The 18,864-nt window shown below is 45.7% G+C and overlaps 2 protein-coding genes and 1 non-coding gene across 3 annotated transcripts; 1 reads left to right on the forward strand and 2 right to left on the reverse strand.

Moving 5' to 3' along the window:
- Positions 1-142: 142 nt before the first annotated feature.
- Positions 143-213, reverse strand: TRNAG-CCC. The gene has a single exon. It is a non-coding gene; the product is annotated as a tRNA-Gly (tRNA).
- Positions 214-2,177: 1,964 nt separating this feature from the next.
- On the forward strand, positions 2,178-14,266 carry PCYOX1 (prenylcysteine oxidase 1). The gene is made up of 6 exons (XM_033159134.1): positions 2,178-2,317; positions 5,745-5,951; positions 7,784-7,958; positions 10,345-10,556; positions 12,635-12,790; positions 13,086-14,266. Exons 1-6 carry the CDS (start codon positions 2,203-2,205, stop codon positions 13,733-13,735), a joined length of 1,515 nt encoding a protein of 504 aa, XP_033015025.1. The 5' UTR covers positions 2,178-2,202; the 3' UTR covers positions 13,736-14,266.
- Positions 14,267-14,895: 629 nt separating this feature from the next.
- SNRPG (small nuclear ribonucleoprotein polypeptide G) lies at positions 14,896-18,642 on the reverse strand. The gene is made up of 4 exons (XM_033159135.1): positions 18,508-18,642; positions 17,233-17,255; positions 16,702-16,826; positions 14,896-15,058 (listed from the first exon to the last, which is right to left on the reverse strand). Exons 1-4 carry the CDS (start codon positions 18,537-18,539, stop codon positions 15,008-15,010), a joined length of 231 nt encoding a protein of 76 aa, XP_033015026.1. The 5' UTR covers positions 18,540-18,642; the 3' UTR covers positions 14,896-15,007.
- Between the last annotated feature and the right edge of the window lie 222 nt (positions 18,643-18,864).

Here is an 18,864-nt window from a genome sequence, read left to right on the forward strand (position 1 = left end):
AATCCGGCTTCACATCAACTTTACAAACAAAACAAAAAATCTCCCCCCCCCGCACTAGTGGTGTACTGAATAATAAAATTGCTTTGATTAGTTGTGGTGGTTGTTAGTTTTTGGGGTGTTTTTTTTTTACGCAAAATACTCTTGCGCCGCCCGGGAATCGAACCCGGGTCGCAAGAATGGGAATCTTGCATGATACCACTACACCAGCGGCGCTGACGAGAAGACGGCTGGGAAATAGATGTTAGGAAGCAAAACATTTAACAACAAATCACAGGTATGCAAAGGAACGGTGAAAAAAATGGCAATGGACACCAGCCACTCTCTTGCCAATGCTAATCCTTCTGAGCATGAGCCTGTGTCTGAATAGTGCGTTCAATTGTACCTGGGAATAAACCCCACTGAATTAAATGGGACTGACTTCAGAGCAGACATCTGCAATCCTACATTTGGAGTAAGATCCAGGGGGGTCTCGACTCTCGCCCCCCCCCAAATGAGGAAAACATTGTTTATCTGGTTCCTTGATTATTTTCAAAATGTATACAGTACTGTATATGCAAATCCAGTAGCATAAGCTCTTTGTGCAGCTTCCACTGACAATCAAAACAAAGGAATGCAAAGCAAGGTAAAAGACTATGAAATTAAGACCTGCATAAAATCCAATACTGTACACTTTTTAAAAACAGCATGAAACGAGCACAGAAAATAAAACTAGTACAAGGAAACTCTGAGTAGCACCCAAAGGAAATAAATCTTAAAATTCTAAGAATACCCAGAATATTCTGAAATCACTAAGTTTCCCCCCTTCAGTTCAGTAGGGTTTCATTGACTGCCTGTACATAGGATTAGTAGAACCTACAACAGTTAACATTACTAATAGCCATTATGGTTCATCTTATTCAAACTTGTTTTCACTGAGTATGCGGAGTAGTTTAATATATTACAGCAATCTCCATTGCAAGCACACACTAAATATTTTAAATTTTCAAAATGTGCCAAGGGCTGCAATCCTATGCAGAAGTGGGGTCTAGTGGGGTTGAAGAAGAATTGGCGATACGGAGCTTCAAATCTGCATTCAGCCATCAAGTTCAGGGCGGGGGGGGGGGGGACTTGGGGCTAGTTGCTAAGTTTCAGTCTAGCCAGGCTATAGGGTTGTTGTGTGGGTAAAAAGGATGGGGAAGGAGGGCAAGCCAAGAATGGCGCCTTGAGCACAAAGGATAAGTTCAACTGAGATGTCCCCAATATGTGTGTCTCTCCATTTCATCAAACCCAGGGGAGATAAGTTGTGCAGTTCTGGTCCCCCCCAATCTGAAAAAGGATATAGCTGGGAAAGGGTTTGGAAAACGGCAACCAAAACGGTCAAAGGGATGGAGCAACTCCACTAGGAAGAAAGTCAAGTAAGAGATCAAACGGTAGAAGCGTATAAAATTAAACGCAACATGTAAAAAGCAGCTAGAGTAAAGTTTCTCTCCCTTTTTCTCATGGGCATGCAATGAAGCTTAATGCTGGAAGGTTCAGGACAGCTAAAAGAAGGTCTTTGACGCAGCAAGCGCACCGTTGATCTAGGGAACTCGCTTCCGCAGGAGGCGGCGCCGATGGCCACCAACTTGGATGGCTATGAAAGAGGAATAGACCAGTTGGTGGAGGCTCTTCGCCCCGGCGGCTGTGCTGTGCCTCCAGGGTCTGAATCCCAGGAGGGGAGATTCAGAAGAGTTGCTCTCGAATGCTGCTTGCGGGGTTTCCCTGGCTTGGGGGCATCTGGCTGGGCCCCGATCCAGCATCCAGGCTTTCCGTATGGAGCCTCCGGACCCAGAGGCAGTCTACCTAGATCCCTAGGTCCTTGCGGGTACTTGGCCAACTGAGAGAACAGGAGGCTGGACTAGATGCGCCACAGCAGGCGCTCCAAGCGTGATGACAGCAGCCAGCCGAGATGAAGCTCCTCGCCCAGAGGCAGTCTACCCGTGAAGAGCAGAAGCTTGGCGGGAGGGAGCCACCCCTTTCAGGCTTTCTTTGCGGGCGTTGCAAGAGGAATCCTCCAGGCGCAGCAGCAGTCTACCCTTCTCGCGCCGCGCCGCCCCGCCTCCCTCCCGACGCGGCCTCCCGTTTCCGCCGCCGCCCCCCAGAGGCTGCGGGGCGGGGCGCGGGTGCAGGAGAGTCCCTCCCTCTCCGCTTCCTCTTTCCCGAGCAGCAGACGCCGCCGCCGCCATGGCCGAGAGGGCGCCCGTTCGCTGCCTGCTCCGCGCCCTGCCGCTCCTGGCCGCCCTGTGGCAGGGAGTCGCGCGGGGGAACCAGGAGCTGCGCCACCCGCCCTCCAGGATAGGTAGGGAGTCAGTCGCGGAGGGTGGCTGGGGCCAGAGCAGGAGGGAGGCCGGAGGAAAGAAAGGGGGGGAGGGGTCCCTCTGCCGCCTCGTTACTTTTCGGCAAGGTGCTTCAGGGCAAACACACACATATTTGCAATTGCACCTACGCGCACACTCATGCATTTATGCAAAGGTGCCCTTAAGCATGTGCAGAGCGCTCAGCTTCCAGAGTGCTACACACATGGAGGGGAAGGGCGCTCTGCATATTGCCTTTATGATCTTGATTGCGATAGTCATTGTTTTGTTTTTGAAGTTGGTGTTTCCCCACACGGATTTTGACAACGATGAGATATAACAGAGTCTTCCATTCATTTCGAAGATAATATCTAAAGGGGCTGGCTCCCTAGTCACACATTCGTCCTTTGAGTCAGCTAAGTTTGGAAACTTATGGACTGCAAGAAGATCAAACCTATCCATTCTCAAAGAAATCAGCCTTGAGTGCCCATTGGAAGGACAGATCCTGAAGTTGAGGCTCCAGTACTTTGGCCACCTCATGAGAAGAGAAGACTCCCTGGAAAAGACCCTGATGTTGGGGGAAATGGAGGGCACAAGGAGAAGGGGACGACAGAGGATGAGATGGTTGGACAGTGCTCTCGAAGCTACTAACATGAGTTTTGCCAGACTGCGGGAGGCAGTGAAGGATAGGCGTGCCTGGCGTGCTCTGGTCCATGGGGTCACGAAGAGTCAGACACGACTGAACGACTGAACAACAACAACAAAGTTTGGAAACTGAGTTTGAGATCCTGAGATACCGGTAGATCTTGCTGAGAACTTCAAGCAGATGCAAATTCTCCGCCCTGTGCCCCATCGTGATAGGAAAAGCTCTGTAGGGTGAATTTTCACATCCATGCAAATCTTATGGCATTCAGCATACATCGTTTCAGCATCTCATTAATGCAGACAAAATACCACCTTTAAAATTCTAGTATCCTTACATGGGCAGGGGAGGCCTTTTTACTGGGCCATGGCAACCAGCAGAAAACAGGGAAGTGGGCTTTTCTTGCCACCCCTCCTCCTAAGACTGGCATCACGTACTTGGGAGTTCATCCTTTGAGGAAACTCACTTCTCAATAACCATGAGCTAGTGTAGACATGCATTTCACATGAACTTTCAATTAGGTGCAAAGATAAAATCGCCTTGAAGCAAATAATGCTTTGCCACACAAAATTCTGCCAGCCCTATTAGGACATGAGTTTCTGCGCGCCATTGACTCATGGACCTGTGAAACATGTGCTGACCCTAGTTGGAAACCCACAGGTGGCTTTTCGAAACAAGCTAGTCCAGTTTTTCCTTTAGAAAATGCTTACACCAAACTCCTTACACCAGTTCGACAACTTATATGTGAGAAAGACCTGCACAAAAGCCAATGCAATTCTGGGCTGCATCAATAGGAGTATAGCATCTAGATCAAGGGAAGTAATAGTACCACTGTATTCCGCTCTGGTCAGACCTCACCTGGAATACTGTGTCCAGTTCTGGGCACCACAGTTCAAGAAGGATACTGACAAGCTGGAAGGTGTCCAGAGGAGGGCAACCAAAATGGTCCAAGGCCTGGAAACGATGCCTTATGAGGAACGGCTTAGGGAGCTGGGTATGTTTAGCCTGGAGAAGAGAAGGTTAAGGGGTGATATGATAGCCATGTTCAAATATATAAAAGGATGTCATATAGAGGAGAGAGAAAGGTTGTTTTCTGCTGCTCCAGAGAAGCGGACACGGAGCAATGGATTCAAACTACAAGAAAGAAGATTCCACCTAAACATTAGGAAGAACTTCCTGACAGTAAGAGCTGTTTGACAGTGGAATTTGCTACCAAGGAGTGTGGTGGAGTCTCCTTCTTTGGAGGTCTTTAAGCGGAGGCTTGACAGCCATCTGTCAGGAATGCTTGGATGGTGTTTCCTGCTTGGCAGGGGGTTGGACTGGATGGCCCTTGTGGTCTCTTCCAACTCTAGGATTCTGAATGTTCTGTACCATTGGTCCTCTAAACCATATGGGTCATTCTCAGCTTATGTGAGCAAGTGTTGAATGGAAGTCATACACCAGTGCACAGCAGTGCAGATTGCCCACATGACATTGCAGTCTCCTCCTCCAGTTGGAAGGGCTGTGGAGAAAGAGGCACCCTCTTCCATCTATGGTGGAACTGCCCACAAGTATCCAAATCTGGACAATGGTTTGGTCAACACATGACCAAATTACTCAAACACCCCATTCCAAGTTCACTCCAGCTTTGTTTACGAAATCTATGGGATGATCAACGGAAAGGTTTCAGCTCTCAGTATACCTGAAGGAGTGTCTCCACCCACATTGTTCAGCCCAAACACTGAGGTCCAGCTCCGAGGGCCTTCTGCAAGAAGTGAAGCTACGGGAACCAGGCAGAGGGCCTTTTGGTAGTGGCGCCCACCCTGTGAAAAGCCCTCCCCTCAGATGTCAAGGAAATAAACAACTATCTGACTTTTAGAAGACATCTGAAGGCAACCCTGTATCAGGAAGTTTTTAATGTTTGATGTTTTATCGTGTTTTTAATATTCTGCTGGGAGCCGCCCAGAATGACTGAGGAAACCCAGTCAGATGGGCGGGGTATAAATAAATTATTATTATTATTATTATTATTATTATTATTATTATTATTATTATTATTATTATTCTCAGGAACTCCTGGGACATACCTTTATGGTAGATTGGTGATGCCCCTAAATGGCATGCAAGTTTTTCACAGTAATCACCCTTGGCATCAAAATGCCAGTCTGACCCCTCCCCCTGCTATTTAATCTAGATCTACTTTTTCCGTGAAATATCCAGTAAATTTTTAAAAACAAACTGTTGCCAGAGACCTTTTAATCCGTTCCGGAGGTCCGTTCGTAAACCAAAACAGGTTGTAACCCAAGGCGCACTTTCGCCAATGGGGCCTTTAAAAAAAAAGTCCGTAATCCAAAAAAAATGGGTTGTAATCCAAAAAAAAGTCCACAAACCGGGACACACACTTCTGGGTTTGATGTGTTTGTAATCCAAAACGTATGCAAACCAGACTGTTCGCAAACCAAGGTACCACTGTATTAAGCCTCTGCCTGGACTTCCGTTGCTCATTACAGTTTATTTAAGTGGTTCCAAAACTCTTTCAGGCCACTGTGCCCTTGCTTCCATAAACACATCCCTTGGGCCTGATCCAGCAGAATTGTAGAGGAGGAAGGGTCCCCGAGGGTCATCTAGTCCAGCCCCATGCATTGCAGGAAACTCGACTGAAGCATCCATGACAGATGGCCCTCCAAGCTCTGCATAAAAAAACTCCCATGAAGGAGAGTCCACCACCTTCCGAGAGAATCTTATGCTGGTTACCTTATTCTGAGTTCTGTTGAAAGGAATTAAATACAGGAAAATTACCTTAATTCCAGGTGTGATTGGAGCTGGCGTCGGGGGCACATCTGCAGCCTATTTCCTGCGCCAGAAGTTTGGCAAAGACATCCAGATTGATGTCTTTGAAAGAGGAGAAGTCGGAGGCCGTGCGGCTACTATCAATGTGGAAGGGAAATACTATGAAGCAGGAGGAGCAATCATCCACCCCCTTAACCTGCACATGAAACATTTTGTGAAAGAGCTAGGTATGGACACCTTCTTTTCCCTAGGAGCAGGTTTCATCCCTGCTCCTTTGTTCTTATGCCAGTGGAAACTGTTTTGGTTCCTTTTCACACCCATGCTTGCTACAATGCAGCCTTCCCGGCCCACCAGATGCTTTGGAATAAAATTCCTATCTGATCCGGCCAGTTATAGTCTAAAACATCTGGAGAGCCCAATGTCTGGGAAGGTTGCTATAATTAATACCTCTTTGGAGGAAATAGGAGGGGCATTTGCACTGTGTGTGTGTGTTCGTGTGTCAACGACAACATCTGGTTATTGCTGCTTTACTTCCTCTCAAAATGTAAGCTGTAAGCCACAATCACAAAAATAAGACGGGTACATCTCAGGTGTCATAAGCCAGTGTAAAGAGGTGTGTCTTCCACACTTGCCAGAAGCTGTATAATGAAGTTGTCTTCTCTCCACCACAGAAAAGGCCCTTTCCTGGACTGCATCCCCCAAGAAGTCACCCTATGCCATTCTTAGCACCCAAGTGTGTCTGTAGGGAAGGAGGCAGTCTTTCATTTACCTGGGGTTGTTTAGTGAGTAGTTTAGGCCTTTAAACACTCATGTGAGCACCTTGATTTCGGCCCGGAAATGAACCGGCAACCAGTGCTGTTGTTTTAAAACACTGGTTTTATGAAATCTGAATCACATCTACGTAAAGTGTGACAAGTTCTGCAATACAGTAATAATAATAATAATTTATTATTTGTACCCTGCCCATCTGGCTGGGTCCCCCCAGCCACTCTGGGTGGCCTCCAACAGATATTAAAATACATTAAAATATCACAGGTTAAAAACTTCCCTAAACAGGGCTGCCTTCAGGTATTTTCTGAATGTCAGATAGTTATTTATCTCTTTGACCTCTGCTGGGAGGGTGTTCCACAGGGCAGGTGCCACTACCAAGAAGGCCCTCTGCCTGGTTCCCTGTAGCTTTGCTTCTCGCAGTGAGGGAACCGCCAAAAGGCCCTCGGCGCTGGATCTCAGTGTCCGGGCTGAATGATGGGGGTGGAGACGCTCCTTCAGGTATACAGGACCGAGGCCATTTAGGGCTTTAAAGGTCAGCACCAACACTTTGAATTGTGCTCGGAAACGTATTGGGAGCCAATGTAGCTCTCTCAGGACTGGTGTCCCAGTCACCAGTCTAGCTGCCTCATTCTGGATTAATTGCAGTTTCCGGGTCACCTTCAAAGGTAGCCCCACATAAAGTGGATTGCAGTAGTCCAAGAGGGAGATAACTAGAGCATGCACCACTCTGGCGAGACAGTCTAGGGGCAGGTAGGGTCTCAGCCTGCGTACCAGATGGAGCTGGTAGACAGCCGCCCTGGACACAGTCGTACCTTGGATCCTGAATGCCTTGGTACTTGGACGTTTTGGCTCCAGAACGCCGCAAACCTGGAAGTGAGTGTTGCGGTTTGCAAACGTTATTTGGAAGCCAAGCGTCCGACGGGGCTTCCGCAGCTTCCGATTGGCTGCAGGAGCCGTGCCTTGGTTTCCGAACATTTTGGAAGTCGAACGGACTTCCGGAATGGATTCCGTTCAACTTCCAAGGTACGACTGTAGTTACATACCAGAAAGGAAATGAACATTTCCCACCCTCTCAAGATTTCCGGAAAATACACAAGTGAACAGCAGACTTGCTGGAGTTCAAATCTTAAAATACGGGTTCCTACCAAATACTGTATCTGACAGAGAGGCCTGTTTGCACCCATCCATCACCCACCCAATCTCAAACGGATGCTGAGTTCTCACCCTGCTGCCCCAATGTCAACTTAGACTTTCTCCCAGTTCACAGGCTTTGCTTTCAAACCTGCAGGTCTTTCCGCCCATCAAGGTCATGGTGGCCTTTTGGGCATCTACAATGGAGATGAGTTTGTCTTTGAGGAGAGCAGCTGGTACATTTGGAATTTTCTCAAGCTCCTCTGGCACTACGGACTGAATCCTGTGCGGATGTACATGTGGGTAGAGGAAGTGCTGGACAAATTTATGAGGTAAGGCTGCCTTTCTCAATGCAGGCCCCCTCCCCACCAACCCTATAGCCACTGCACCTTTCTCTGACACCTGTGGGGCCCCAGCCCTTGCCAATACTTTTGAAACACCTGGAAGGCACCAGACTGGCAAAGGCTGACTTAACCCCAAACTGGGATGGTTTTACTGCATTCTGGCTAGGAAGTTGGATGTTGCCCACCTTTTAATAAAATAATAATAATAATAATTGTCAGGAAACCCCCCTCCCCACGACAGGTAGCATCCCGGGAGAGCCTGCAGTACAGGGAACCACCCCCTTTGTTCACCAGTTCGTCATCCCCCTCCTCAGCAGGAAGCGACCATTCCTCCAGTGGAGAGGGGGAGTTAGAGGCAGGAAGTCGGTGCAGGGGCTGTGAAGAGATCGCAGAGCCTGAGCACCAAGGGGGAAGCGGGGAACAGGGACAGTTTCCCACGCCTCGAGTTCGCAGACAGGAAAGACATGGAAGGGGGAGGCGGGGGTTCAGGATCCCGCGCCTCTTTTGCTGGACAAAGAACTGGAAGGGTTCATTCCCGGACTCTGCAGAGGGATGAGATGGACGTTTGAACTTTTGCCCCACTGTAAATATCTGCACAATAAAGAACTTAGTTTTAGAAGTTCTGCGTTTGGCTGATTTCTCATGAGCAACCAGTGAACGTAATAATAATAATAATAATAATAATAATAATAATAATAATAATAAGTACCAAGTATGACATGGTGCACAAATTCTCAGTGACCCTGTTAGCTACCAAAGCTAGGAATGTCATCTCATAGATTTATCCTGTGATCAAGAGGATTTATTGATTACACAAATGTAAAGGATACTGCCTGCCCTCCGCCCCCTATGCACTCTAGACTATGGACTTGTCGAGCTGGTTTTCCCAGCCACTCTCTGATACCATATCAAAGCTTCAGCAGCAAGCAGAAGAACAAGTTTGCAAAATGACTATAACCACCTGAGTATCCAGCAAGGCAGTTAGATACAAGATCAGGTGCACAGTGAAGTCTATCTTTACCTGGGGCCCCCAAATGGAAGAAGCCTACAAAGAAGAAACTATATATGTAAGGAATCAATTGCTTTACTCCAGGCCTGTTAAAATATGCTCTCCCTTAAACCTCGATTCACTGGCAGTATTTTCTGTCTCATTAAGCCAGTGCGCATCAGCATTATTAGGACCCTTTTTTATTTGCTATTTACAATCAGTTTGAAAGCACGTCAAAATTCAAGTAGATAAATAGGTACCGCTCCGGCAGGAAGGTAAATGGCGTTTCCGTGTGCTGCTCTGGTTTCGCCAGAAGCGGCTTAGTCATGCTGGCCACATGACCCGGAAGCTGTACGCCGGCTCCCTCGGTCAGTAATACGAGATGAGCGCTGCAACCGGGCCATTCCATGAAAAATGATCCTGATAAGAATGCTAGATGAGCGCTGGACTTGGGTGAGGAAGATTCGAAACGTGCAGTCTAACCATTTTTTTAAAGCTAAAGACAAAAGAAGTTTAGTTTATGGACCTTCTTTTCAAAAGTCCACCCACGTAGTCTTCACAGAAGTGTTCAAGTTAAAAGTTTTCTGATGATTGTCCCACCTGTGAGAGCATTTTTCCTTAATTTTGTATCGTTAAATTTCTTAAACTTAATTTCTGATTGCATAGTTGTAACCAATAAACATTGATTTAAACAGATATGCTGAGTTTATCATTGATTCACATCTCAACTCACAGAGTTTTTCCTTAAATCAAACTTATCTCAAGCTCCATGTCCTTTTTTTGTCCCACCCGTGACAATACTTTTAACTTTTAATAAAATGGTCAAAAATATCCATAAAAATAATAAAAAATTAGTAAAAATGTTCAGTATCTTATTAAGAACATAGTTTGAATTTTGGTTGTTAATTTTTTTGTATATTTACATTGTTACACGTGTGAATACCAGAAAACATGGTCCAAGTGTCCCACCCGTGACAATGGAATGGCCCAATCAGAGTCGTCCACGACTGGACCTAATGATCAGGGGTCCCTTTACCTTTACACGGTGGGGAGAGAAAGAAAAAACCTGTCCTATCAACACTGCACAGTCCTGTGCATTGGAATAAGTTTCAACTGAATTAGGGTCAGTATTCTTAAGAGGTTGTGCATACTGGTAGCACTCAGCAAAGCAATAATGAACTTCAATTTATTTTCTGTTTGAGAACAACACAAAGCTTCTGAAAGGACCCCACCCAATATAAGTAAAGTCTTATCAAAAACAATAAAGGTGAAGGTGATACTAATACTAATCACTAACTAATACTAATACTAGTCACTAATTCTGTCTTCCTCCTGCACAGTCTTTACTTTCTCATATCTTAATTCTTTCCCCCCTTTTGCACAAAGGATCTATCGGTATCAGGTTTACGACTATGCCTTCAGTAGCAACGAGGGTTTATTTCATGCTCTCGGCGGGACTGACTTCGTTCAGATGCTGAATGTTACCATTGATGAAGCCTTGCAGAAGACCAGCTTCTCTCAGAAGTTCATCAATGAGATGGTGACTCCAGTTATGAGAGTCAACTATGGACAAGGTGCCAACATCAATAGCTTTGTGGGTAAGTGGCAATGCTTGTTTGCAGATTTGTATCTTGCCATATCTTGGAAGGTTCAAGGAATTGAAAATAAAACCTGCTGGTTTTCATAATGCTGTTATACAAACCCATGTGGTGGGTCTGCATTTGCAATTCTGGTCACCTCACCCCAAAAAGGATATTGTAGACTTGGAAGAGGTGTTGAGAAAAGGCCAACCAAAATGATCAAGGGGTTAGAGCGACTCCCGGTTCCAGCGTTTGGGGACTTTATAGTTAACAAGATTATGCAGGGCACAGAGAAAGTGGACCGAGAAAAGTTTTTCTCCCTCTTTCATAATGCTAGAACTTGTGTACACCCAATGAAGCTCGATGTTCTTTTATCTGTCCTGAAAGGACTTCCTCATGCAGGGCATGGTTAGCCAGTGGAACTCGCTCCCACAGGAGGCAGGGATGGCCACCAATTTGGATGGCTTTAAGAGAGAATTAGACAAATTCCTAGAGGAGAGGGCTACCGATGGCTCCTTGGCATGTTGGCTGTGCTCTGCTTCCACAATTGGAGGCAGCAATGCTTCTGAATGCCCCCTCCTGGAGGCCATAGGAGGGGAGAGGGCTCTTGCACTCTTTCCTGCTTGTGGGTTTCTCACAGGCCACTTTGAGAACAAGATGCTGGACTAGATGGGCTTGTGGCCTGATCCAGCAGGCTCTTCTTATATTCAGGGATAGATTACAATAACTCAATATGTCCACAAAGCACAGCCTTTAGATATGTCACTGAAAGGTGCTGGAGGGCCAGACTCTCACAGGGGCACTTCTGCAGTTTTTTAAATAAAAAAATATCCAAATTCCTCTTCCTGGTGGCCACCACCAAATAAAAGGCATTTTGCTGCCTGGAATAATCTGCATGAAGGGGATATTTGAATGATGATCTCACTGACAAAATTCACTTTCTGGTACCATATTTTTCCATGTATAAAACTATACCCCCCCTATTTTTTCAAGTTTAAAACTGAGGGTCATCTTATACACGGATAGTGCATATGGGGGATTTCTTTATTTGGAGTCCCCAAAAATAGAGGTTGTGTTACACACGGGTGCGTGTTATACACAGAAAAATATGGTATCTGTCTGTCTCACTATCCGAGTCAAGAACAGACCTGCTGCAAACATGCTCAAAGTACATGAGGTGATTTGCATGGCAACTGGGGGCTCTGTGAGCAGAAGTTTTGCTTGCGAACCAGCCTGCCTGCTGTGGCGTCTTGGTGTCAAAAGCACGAATGACAAGAGAATTCAGCAGGAGTCCTGTGAGTAGGACCAGAGGCCCGATAAGACACAAGGCCTTGTTAGTCATTCTGGTTTTAGGTTAAATACACACACCTTTCTACAATCCTGTCTTCTGCCCTCCCAAACGTGGGATATGACTGACACTCTCTAAGCCGGCCTTCACAAGCCTGGTGCAACTCCCATCCACCCCAGACAGCATGGACCACGGTCAGGGATGATGGGAAGTTGTCATCCCGAGGGCATGAGACCCAGGAAGGCTGCCCTATAAGTTACTCTCTCTGATTGGGCCTGCTACATTTTGTTTTCCCCAAGGACATCTATACAGTGCCTGCGTGCCCGTGAGGTGGGCTGAGGCAGCCGCCTTGGGTGGCAGAGTCCCTTGGGCAGCAAAACCCCTGAAGGTATCCTGTCCGCCCCTGCCAGGGAAGCAAGGAGCAGCAGCAGCGGCTTCTGACAAGACTTCACTGGAAGCCCCTGTGCAACCTCAGCAAGCGAGGCCTTGGTGGTGGTGGCACCTTCCCATGTTGCCTCAGGCGGCAAAACAGGACTGGTTGCCCCTGCTCATTTTTTTGTCTGCCTTAAATTATGGTTTATTGTAGGTTACCTATTTGTGTGTGTGTGTGTGTGTGTGTGCTATACGTTGTGTAAAGTTTTATTCACATTTTTGTACACCCTCTCCCCCACTCTGGAATCTTCTGGTGATAAAGAAATAATAAAAAAAAGAAATATTCTAATATTATACAATCTTCAAATGTTTTTTTCTTCAGTTAGTTGTACAGTTCTGCAGTTTGTGTGAAATTTTATTCTTGCCTCCCTGGTAGGTGCCGTATCTTTGGCAGGTGCCGATTCTGGACTTTGGTCAGTTGAAGGTGGCAACAAACTGGTATGCACTGGCCTTCTTTATGCTGCTAAAGCACAACTGATTTCTGGCACTGTCATCTCTCTGGAAGAGAAAACGCTGAAAAGGGGACGCTTAGGTGAGCTTGCGACAGCATTCTTACACTTGGGATGCAGTAGAAAAAATAATAATTGCACTAGAATCTGCTGGTTGATATATATTGGTTTGGACAGGGGAAGTCAAAACTGGCTGGTAGATGTAGATAATAGAAGCCAGAAAGACCACTTGTAGTTGCAAGTACAACTTTTTTCCTCTTCAAAGCCACCTGAAATTGCTGGAAAACTGGCCTAGTGCTACATCAGGCGGATTACCCTTGATTATGTTTTAAATAAACAAAGTGTTGCTTTTTAAAAAGTACTTTCTTTGTCTCCCAGGAGATACTGCGAAGCTGTATGAAGTCACCTACAATTCTACGTCAGGATTAATGTCAGAGCTATACGACATCATTCTGATTGCTACCCCGTTGCAGCGTAAAATTGCCAACATAACTTTCCGCAACTTCAAGCCACCCATTCCGGAGTTCTCCCAGCCCTACCATCAGACTGTGGCAACGTTTGTCCATGGGCGCCTTAACACCTCCTTCTTTGGCTACCAGGATCCTTCGAAGTTCTCTTTAAGTGCCATTTTCACAATGGAGCACCCAAAGTTGTTTATCAATAGTATTGGCATTGTCTCTCCAGTTGAAGATAAAACAAAGCAGCTTCTGAGCCCCGCTGTTTGGAAAGTGTTCTCAGCCCAGCCTCTCACCAAGGAGCAACTGAATTTGCTTTTCTCGTCTTATGATTCTGTTGAAATGAAGACGTGGCTTGCCTACCCACACTACAGCCCCCCAGAGAAATGCCCCCCTATCATTCTCCATGACAGAATGTACTACCTCAACAGCATCGAATGGGCTGCAAGTGCCATGGAAATGAGTGCGATCGCAGCCAAGAATGCTGCTCTTTTAGCCTACCATCGCTGGTATGATAAGGCAGACATGATTGATCAAGAAGATTTGCACGAGAGACTCAAAACAGAACTCTGAGGGAGAATACACACGGCTGGGGAGGAAATCTAGGTTGGTGTACTGTATTTGGTGGGGTGGGGGAAGAGGAGAAGAAAAAGAATGGATCTGAAGATTTAGCAAGCTGTATCAGACCATGTGGTGCATCACCTACTGAAAGCTCATTTACTATATTTACAGGAAAAGATAGCAACGAGGCACAGTGGGGTGAAAGAATAGCTGTCTGAGCCATGCAGGTTTAATCAGGATTTTACTTTGTTAGCAACATGCAAGAGCCATCAGGTGCTGGGCCGGGGTGGATTAGCAACTGACAGCAAGTAGCTGAAAGAAAAGGAGGGGTGACATTAAATGAAATTGTTACGATTTTCCCATCAGTATACTGATGCCCACGAATTGTGTGTTGTCATACTGTCCAATTACGTATCTCCCTTACATAAGTCCCAATCTTATACACTGTGATAATGGATAGCTCAAGCCATATTATTGCTAGACAAAGCAAGATTTCTGATGTTTAGCTGCGTCTGATATAAAATACAAATGTAGCCCAAGAAAGGGGATTGTGTATTATTTAGTTGCTTACTAAAGGTGGCTACTTACAGTTGGTCAGTTGACAACCTTTTGCCATGAGGCGCAAGACTGCTTTAAGCACAATCTAAGTTCACTAAAAGTAGTAGGAAATTGATTATCTTAAATGCACCTACTGCATAGATCCAGTTTATCTGATGCTATGTATTTCAGACTGCTTATGCTGCCCACTGTTTGCACATCAGGCACAATAACGTCACAACATGCCTGGTGAAGAGCACAAAGTTAGTTGTGTCCATTAGAGTCTACTAGAACTAGCATTGAATACCATTCTATAAAATTATGTGCACTGACCTTTTGCTAGTATTCAGGAATTCTGACAATTGATCTGACAATTTCTTTTAGTCTCTCAGCAAAAGGAAGTATGTAATGGGTTCATCTTCATTATCCCAATGTGCTCTAGTACAGTCTCTTCTAAAAGGGTAGGGTGCCTTAACTGATGAGCATTACTGCTACATGCTAGGACAATTCGTTCTGTTTATCAGATGAAAGAATTACATGGAAGAAAACAGAAGAAGCCCTCATTTTAATGCACTGAGAGTCAACCATGTAGACTTCAAACCACCCTGAATTTACTTTCAAAAAAGTAGAGTAAGTTGATCCAATTTTAACAGTTTATTAAAAAAAAATCACAAAGAATGTGTCATGCCTGTAAAATCTACAATACAAAAACATATGTCCACATTGTTGCTGGTTCCACTGGTTTGTTTATACTCGTTCCAAAGCTTCTAGCATAATGATGCTGTTTCCACGTATTACCTAGAAATAAAAACACTGAAAGTTAAAACGCCAACCAAATACTGCCAAGCGGCTTAAGGAAGAATATTACAGACTCACAAAAGGGACCCGTTTCCCACATCACGAAAGACACCAGCTGCAGAAAGTCACCACACGTCAGTGCTTAAGCTTTGTTGTTATTATTCCTACAATATTTGTGCAAAGCCTTTTAAAGGGCAATAACAAACAATAGTCATACTCTTGATTTGACCCACTGACAACTCAATTATTCATTATAATTGGTCTACTTATGATTATGACTAACAGTGGACATCACCCAAAGCAGCTTAATCTTCTAAGTGGAAATACCAAAACTAAAAGGCAAGTCATCACCTGGCACTGAAAGGCCAAACTCTGTGCCAGGTGAGCTTCCTTAGGGAGACAGTTCTGAAACTGCAGCGCAACCACTAAAGTTGATCTCATGTGTTGCTACCCAGTTAACTAATGGGAGGAGAGAAAGCCAAAAAGGGCTCGTCTCAGATTGGACAGGTTCATGTGGAAAGAGGCAGATCTGAAGGGAGTCTAGACAGAAACCATGCACCTTGGCCAATGTCAAGGTACCAGCTGTCCCAGGAACATGGGACAAGAAAACAAGGGGTTATGGAGAAGTCAGAGGAGAGGAGAGCCTTCTGCAAGAATTAAAAAAGATCCACAGCTACACTTAAGAATGTAAGGGCCTGCTGGATCAGGCCAATGAGCGTCTGGTCCAGCATCCTGTTCTCACTTGAGCACAAGAGCCCACTCCTCTTCTTTGGTTTCCAGTATCTTGTATTCAGGATTACTGCCTCTAATATTATGTTAGATTGGTCTCTTTCTTTTCCCCATAACTCTTAAGTACACAAAAATGAGATCAAAGTTGGAAACACAATCCGATACAATGGCAGCCTCGGAAGTATTTCTGCGGAGAAAAGACATAAATGAAAAGTGGCTAGGGGAATGTTCTTGTGTCATCGTGTTGCGCACACTGGCTGCTCTGGGTGACCTCATTTTAAGAAAAGGATGTTGCCAAAGATCCAAAAGTGCTGTAAAATCTTTGGGGCTAAAAAGATATTTTCATGAAGAAATGCAGCTTGATTAGACATCTAGAAGATGCCTTTCAAACAGATCCTAAAATTCTTACTTTGATGTATGAGTTCCAAAGCCATTGTACCACTTTTTGCCAAGTATGAGTAAAGCTTTGGTATACTCTATTGTGAACAAGTGTCATTTACAAAAGAACATGGATATTGCCTGCCTTCAGTGCACACATGCCTTTGGAGCAGTATCCTGGTACAGTATTCAGAAGTCTTCCGTGAAAGGGGGTGGGTTGGGGGAATTATGAGGTTTATTTTGTCTACCTCTTTAGTTTGTTAATTCTTGTTCTTTTTATTACAGCAGCTTTTGTAAGCTTTGAAAATCAATAAAACACAATTAAAAGTACTGCAAGATTTTGGATTATAGTTTGACCAGGCAAAAATGCAAAACCACATAGTTGAACTCCTGCATCTTTAAAAAAAAATCTAACTCAAAGACATTTTTCTAGAAAATGCTTTTGATAAATTCTCAAGTACAACAAAAAGCTGGATGACATTAGTTGCCTTTTTCGGTTTCAACTACTTTTAAAAGGTTAATTAATTTCTACTTACCACCATCCCTATGTTGTTCTGTTGTCCTCCTGGTGCCATTTCAACACACTCATCTATTACAAGATTCATAAATGGATCAAATCCTCTTAAGATGCCTTGGACATGCCGGCCACCATTTAATTTCACTGTAAGGAACAGTCAGGTTAGATTACTTCCTCTTGGTATTTTATATTGATTCTACGTTTGATATGTCCAAGGCAACATTTATGGAATTAAGATGGACAGATATGTAGGTAGTCTGTCTTTATCCTTTCTTGCTCACAATTGTGGAACCCAGTTTAAACCAGGGGAAAGATGTACTGCTCACTTTCATACGTTTGTTTGGCAGCTGGTTGTGCATCACATGGAATCTAGGCCACTTTCCTGACTAAACATTTGGGATACTGCTACAGAAGCAAAGAATGGGGGAAGTGAGTGCAGGCTGCCATTCCGCACAAGTTAAGACGACAAGAGACAAATTAAGAGTCCCAGTAAAGTTTTCCTCCCAAAATGCAGCAAACAAACAAAAAAAAAAATAGCCATTCAACTTACACGACAGCTTCTTGTCCATAAATCTGAAAATTAAATAAGAGTGAATAATTAAGCATCACTGCAGTCAAATTCATCTCAACACAGGGAAAGGGTGAGTTATATGTCTTTAGAAAGAGAGAAAAATAGAAATAAAAGAAAAAGAGATAAGGGACATGGAAAACAAACCCTATAAAAAAGAAGTTGAAGAAACTGCTTAACTTTGGGGGAATATAGGAAGCCATCTCATGCTGAATCAGACCCTTAGCCTATCTAGGTCAGTATGGCTTACGCTGACTGGCAGCAACTCTCCAGGGCTTCAGACAGGGATGTCACCCAGCCCTTCCTGGAGAAGCTGCCAAGATCCTGCTCCTTCTGCATGCACAGCAGTTGCTCTACCACTGAGCTACGACCCTTCCCATGAGGATGATGAAAAAGGGAAATGGACACACTCTCCAAATACCTGAAAGGCTCTCACACAAAAGAGGGCAAAGACTTGCTCTCCTATACTGCCTCCGAAGTCAGAGCTAGAGCTAGTGGGCTCAAGACACAGGAGAGTGGATTTTGATGGGCCTTTAGCAGAAACTCGTTGACAGCAATAACAATTTGCCTCAGGAGTCAACAGCTACTTGGGGGTGAAGCAGGCTCTCCATCTCTAGAGGTGTGGAAACAGTGTCTGGGGAACCACCTGTCCAGGCTGCTCCTGTGTTGGACTCCTTGTATGAAGCCAGGGGATGCGGACAGCCAAATGTGGTTTGCCCCTCCGATGCTGTTGGACTGCATCTCCCAACAATCCCAGGCAGCATTGCTGGAGTGACTGGAGTTGCAGCCCAGCAACTTCTTAAAGAGCCATTGTGGTGCAATGGTGAAGTGTCAAACCAGGGCCCGGGAGACCTACCTTCGAATTACACATGAAGCTCCCTGAGTGACCTAGAGCCATCACTGCCTCTCAGCCGAGCCTACATCATGGGGTTGTTGTGGGGATTAAATGGGGGAGGGCACCATGAAAGCCACCTTGAGCTCAATGGAGAAAAAATTAGGACAGACAGAAAGACAGGCCTCCCTCTGGTTCTATGATCAATTCTCCCCAAGGAGGAAAACTACGGCAGTCCCAAACCACGTGCTGCTCTATTTTTTCGTAGCTCTATGACAAACACGCGCGTCGTGCGGTGCATGATGGGAGCGAGAAGGCCCAAGCGCCGGCTCGCGAACTAACGGCGGCCGCCCCGCGCTCTTTCTCGCCTCCTTCCCATCGGGCTCCGCCGCCACCTGCCGCCCCTGCCGCGCTCCCGCACTCACTTCTTCAGCTCCGGCGGGTGTGCTTTGCTCATCGTGTCTCCTCACAAGCAGCTCCGGCGACGAGCGTCTTCCTCCCGCCTTAGCACCGTTCTGGCGTATGACGTCACCGCGCCGCTTTCCACTCTTCCCCAATCAGGATGAATCTGTTGCGCCGGCGCGGACGACTAGCTTAACGCAATCCGCCTGCAGGGCGTGGACTACCTCGTCCTCGCAACCAATCACCGCCGAGTAGACGGCCGCGGTCTGCCCTCGTATTTCCGCCGCCAACCAATCAGCGGCTGAGATGTTTCCTTTGCGGGTGGGTCCTTTCGACTCGTTTCCACCACGTGTAAAGCAGCAAGTTATGCTTTATTTGCA

The sequence above is a fragment of the Lacerta agilis genome, chromosome 8 (genome assembly GCF_009819535.1).
Source record: "Lacerta agilis isolate rLacAgi1 chromosome 8, rLacAgi1.pri, whole genome shotgun sequence".
In the NCBI taxonomy this organism is placed as follows: domain Eukaryota; kingdom Metazoa; phylum Chordata; class Lepidosauria; order Squamata; family Lacertidae; genus Lacerta; species Lacerta agilis.

What these genes read in the sequence shown, in the direction of transcription:
- PCYOX1 (XM_033159134.1), top strand. Translation starts at nt 2,203, where the DNA reads ATGGCCGAGAGGGCGCCCGTTCGCTGCCTGCTCCGCGCCCTGCCGCTC. An exon ending in CCACCCGCCCTCCAGGATAG is followed by an intron (nt 2,318 to 5,744) that starts GTAGGGAGTCAG and finishes CCTTAATTCCAG; the next exon opens with GTGTGATTGGAGCTGGCGTC. An exon ending in GTGCTGGACAAATTTATGAG is followed by an intron (nt 7,959 to 10,344) that starts GTAAGGCTGCCT and finishes TTTTGCACAAAG; the next exon opens with GATCTATCGGTATCAGGTTT.
- SNRPG (XM_033159135.1), bottom strand. Translation starts at nt 18,539, where the DNA reads ATGAGCAAAGCACACCCGCCGGAGCTGAAGAA. An exon ending in CACCCGCCGGAGCTGAAGAA is followed by an intron (nt 17,256 to 18,507) that starts GTGAGTGCGGGA and finishes TTTAATTTTCAG; the next exon opens with ATTTATGGACAAGAAGCTGT. An exon ending in AGAACAACATAGGGATGGTG is followed by an intron (nt 15,059 to 16,701) that starts GTAAGTAGAAAT and finishes TTTTATTTCTAG; the next exon opens with GTAATACGTGGAAACAGCAT.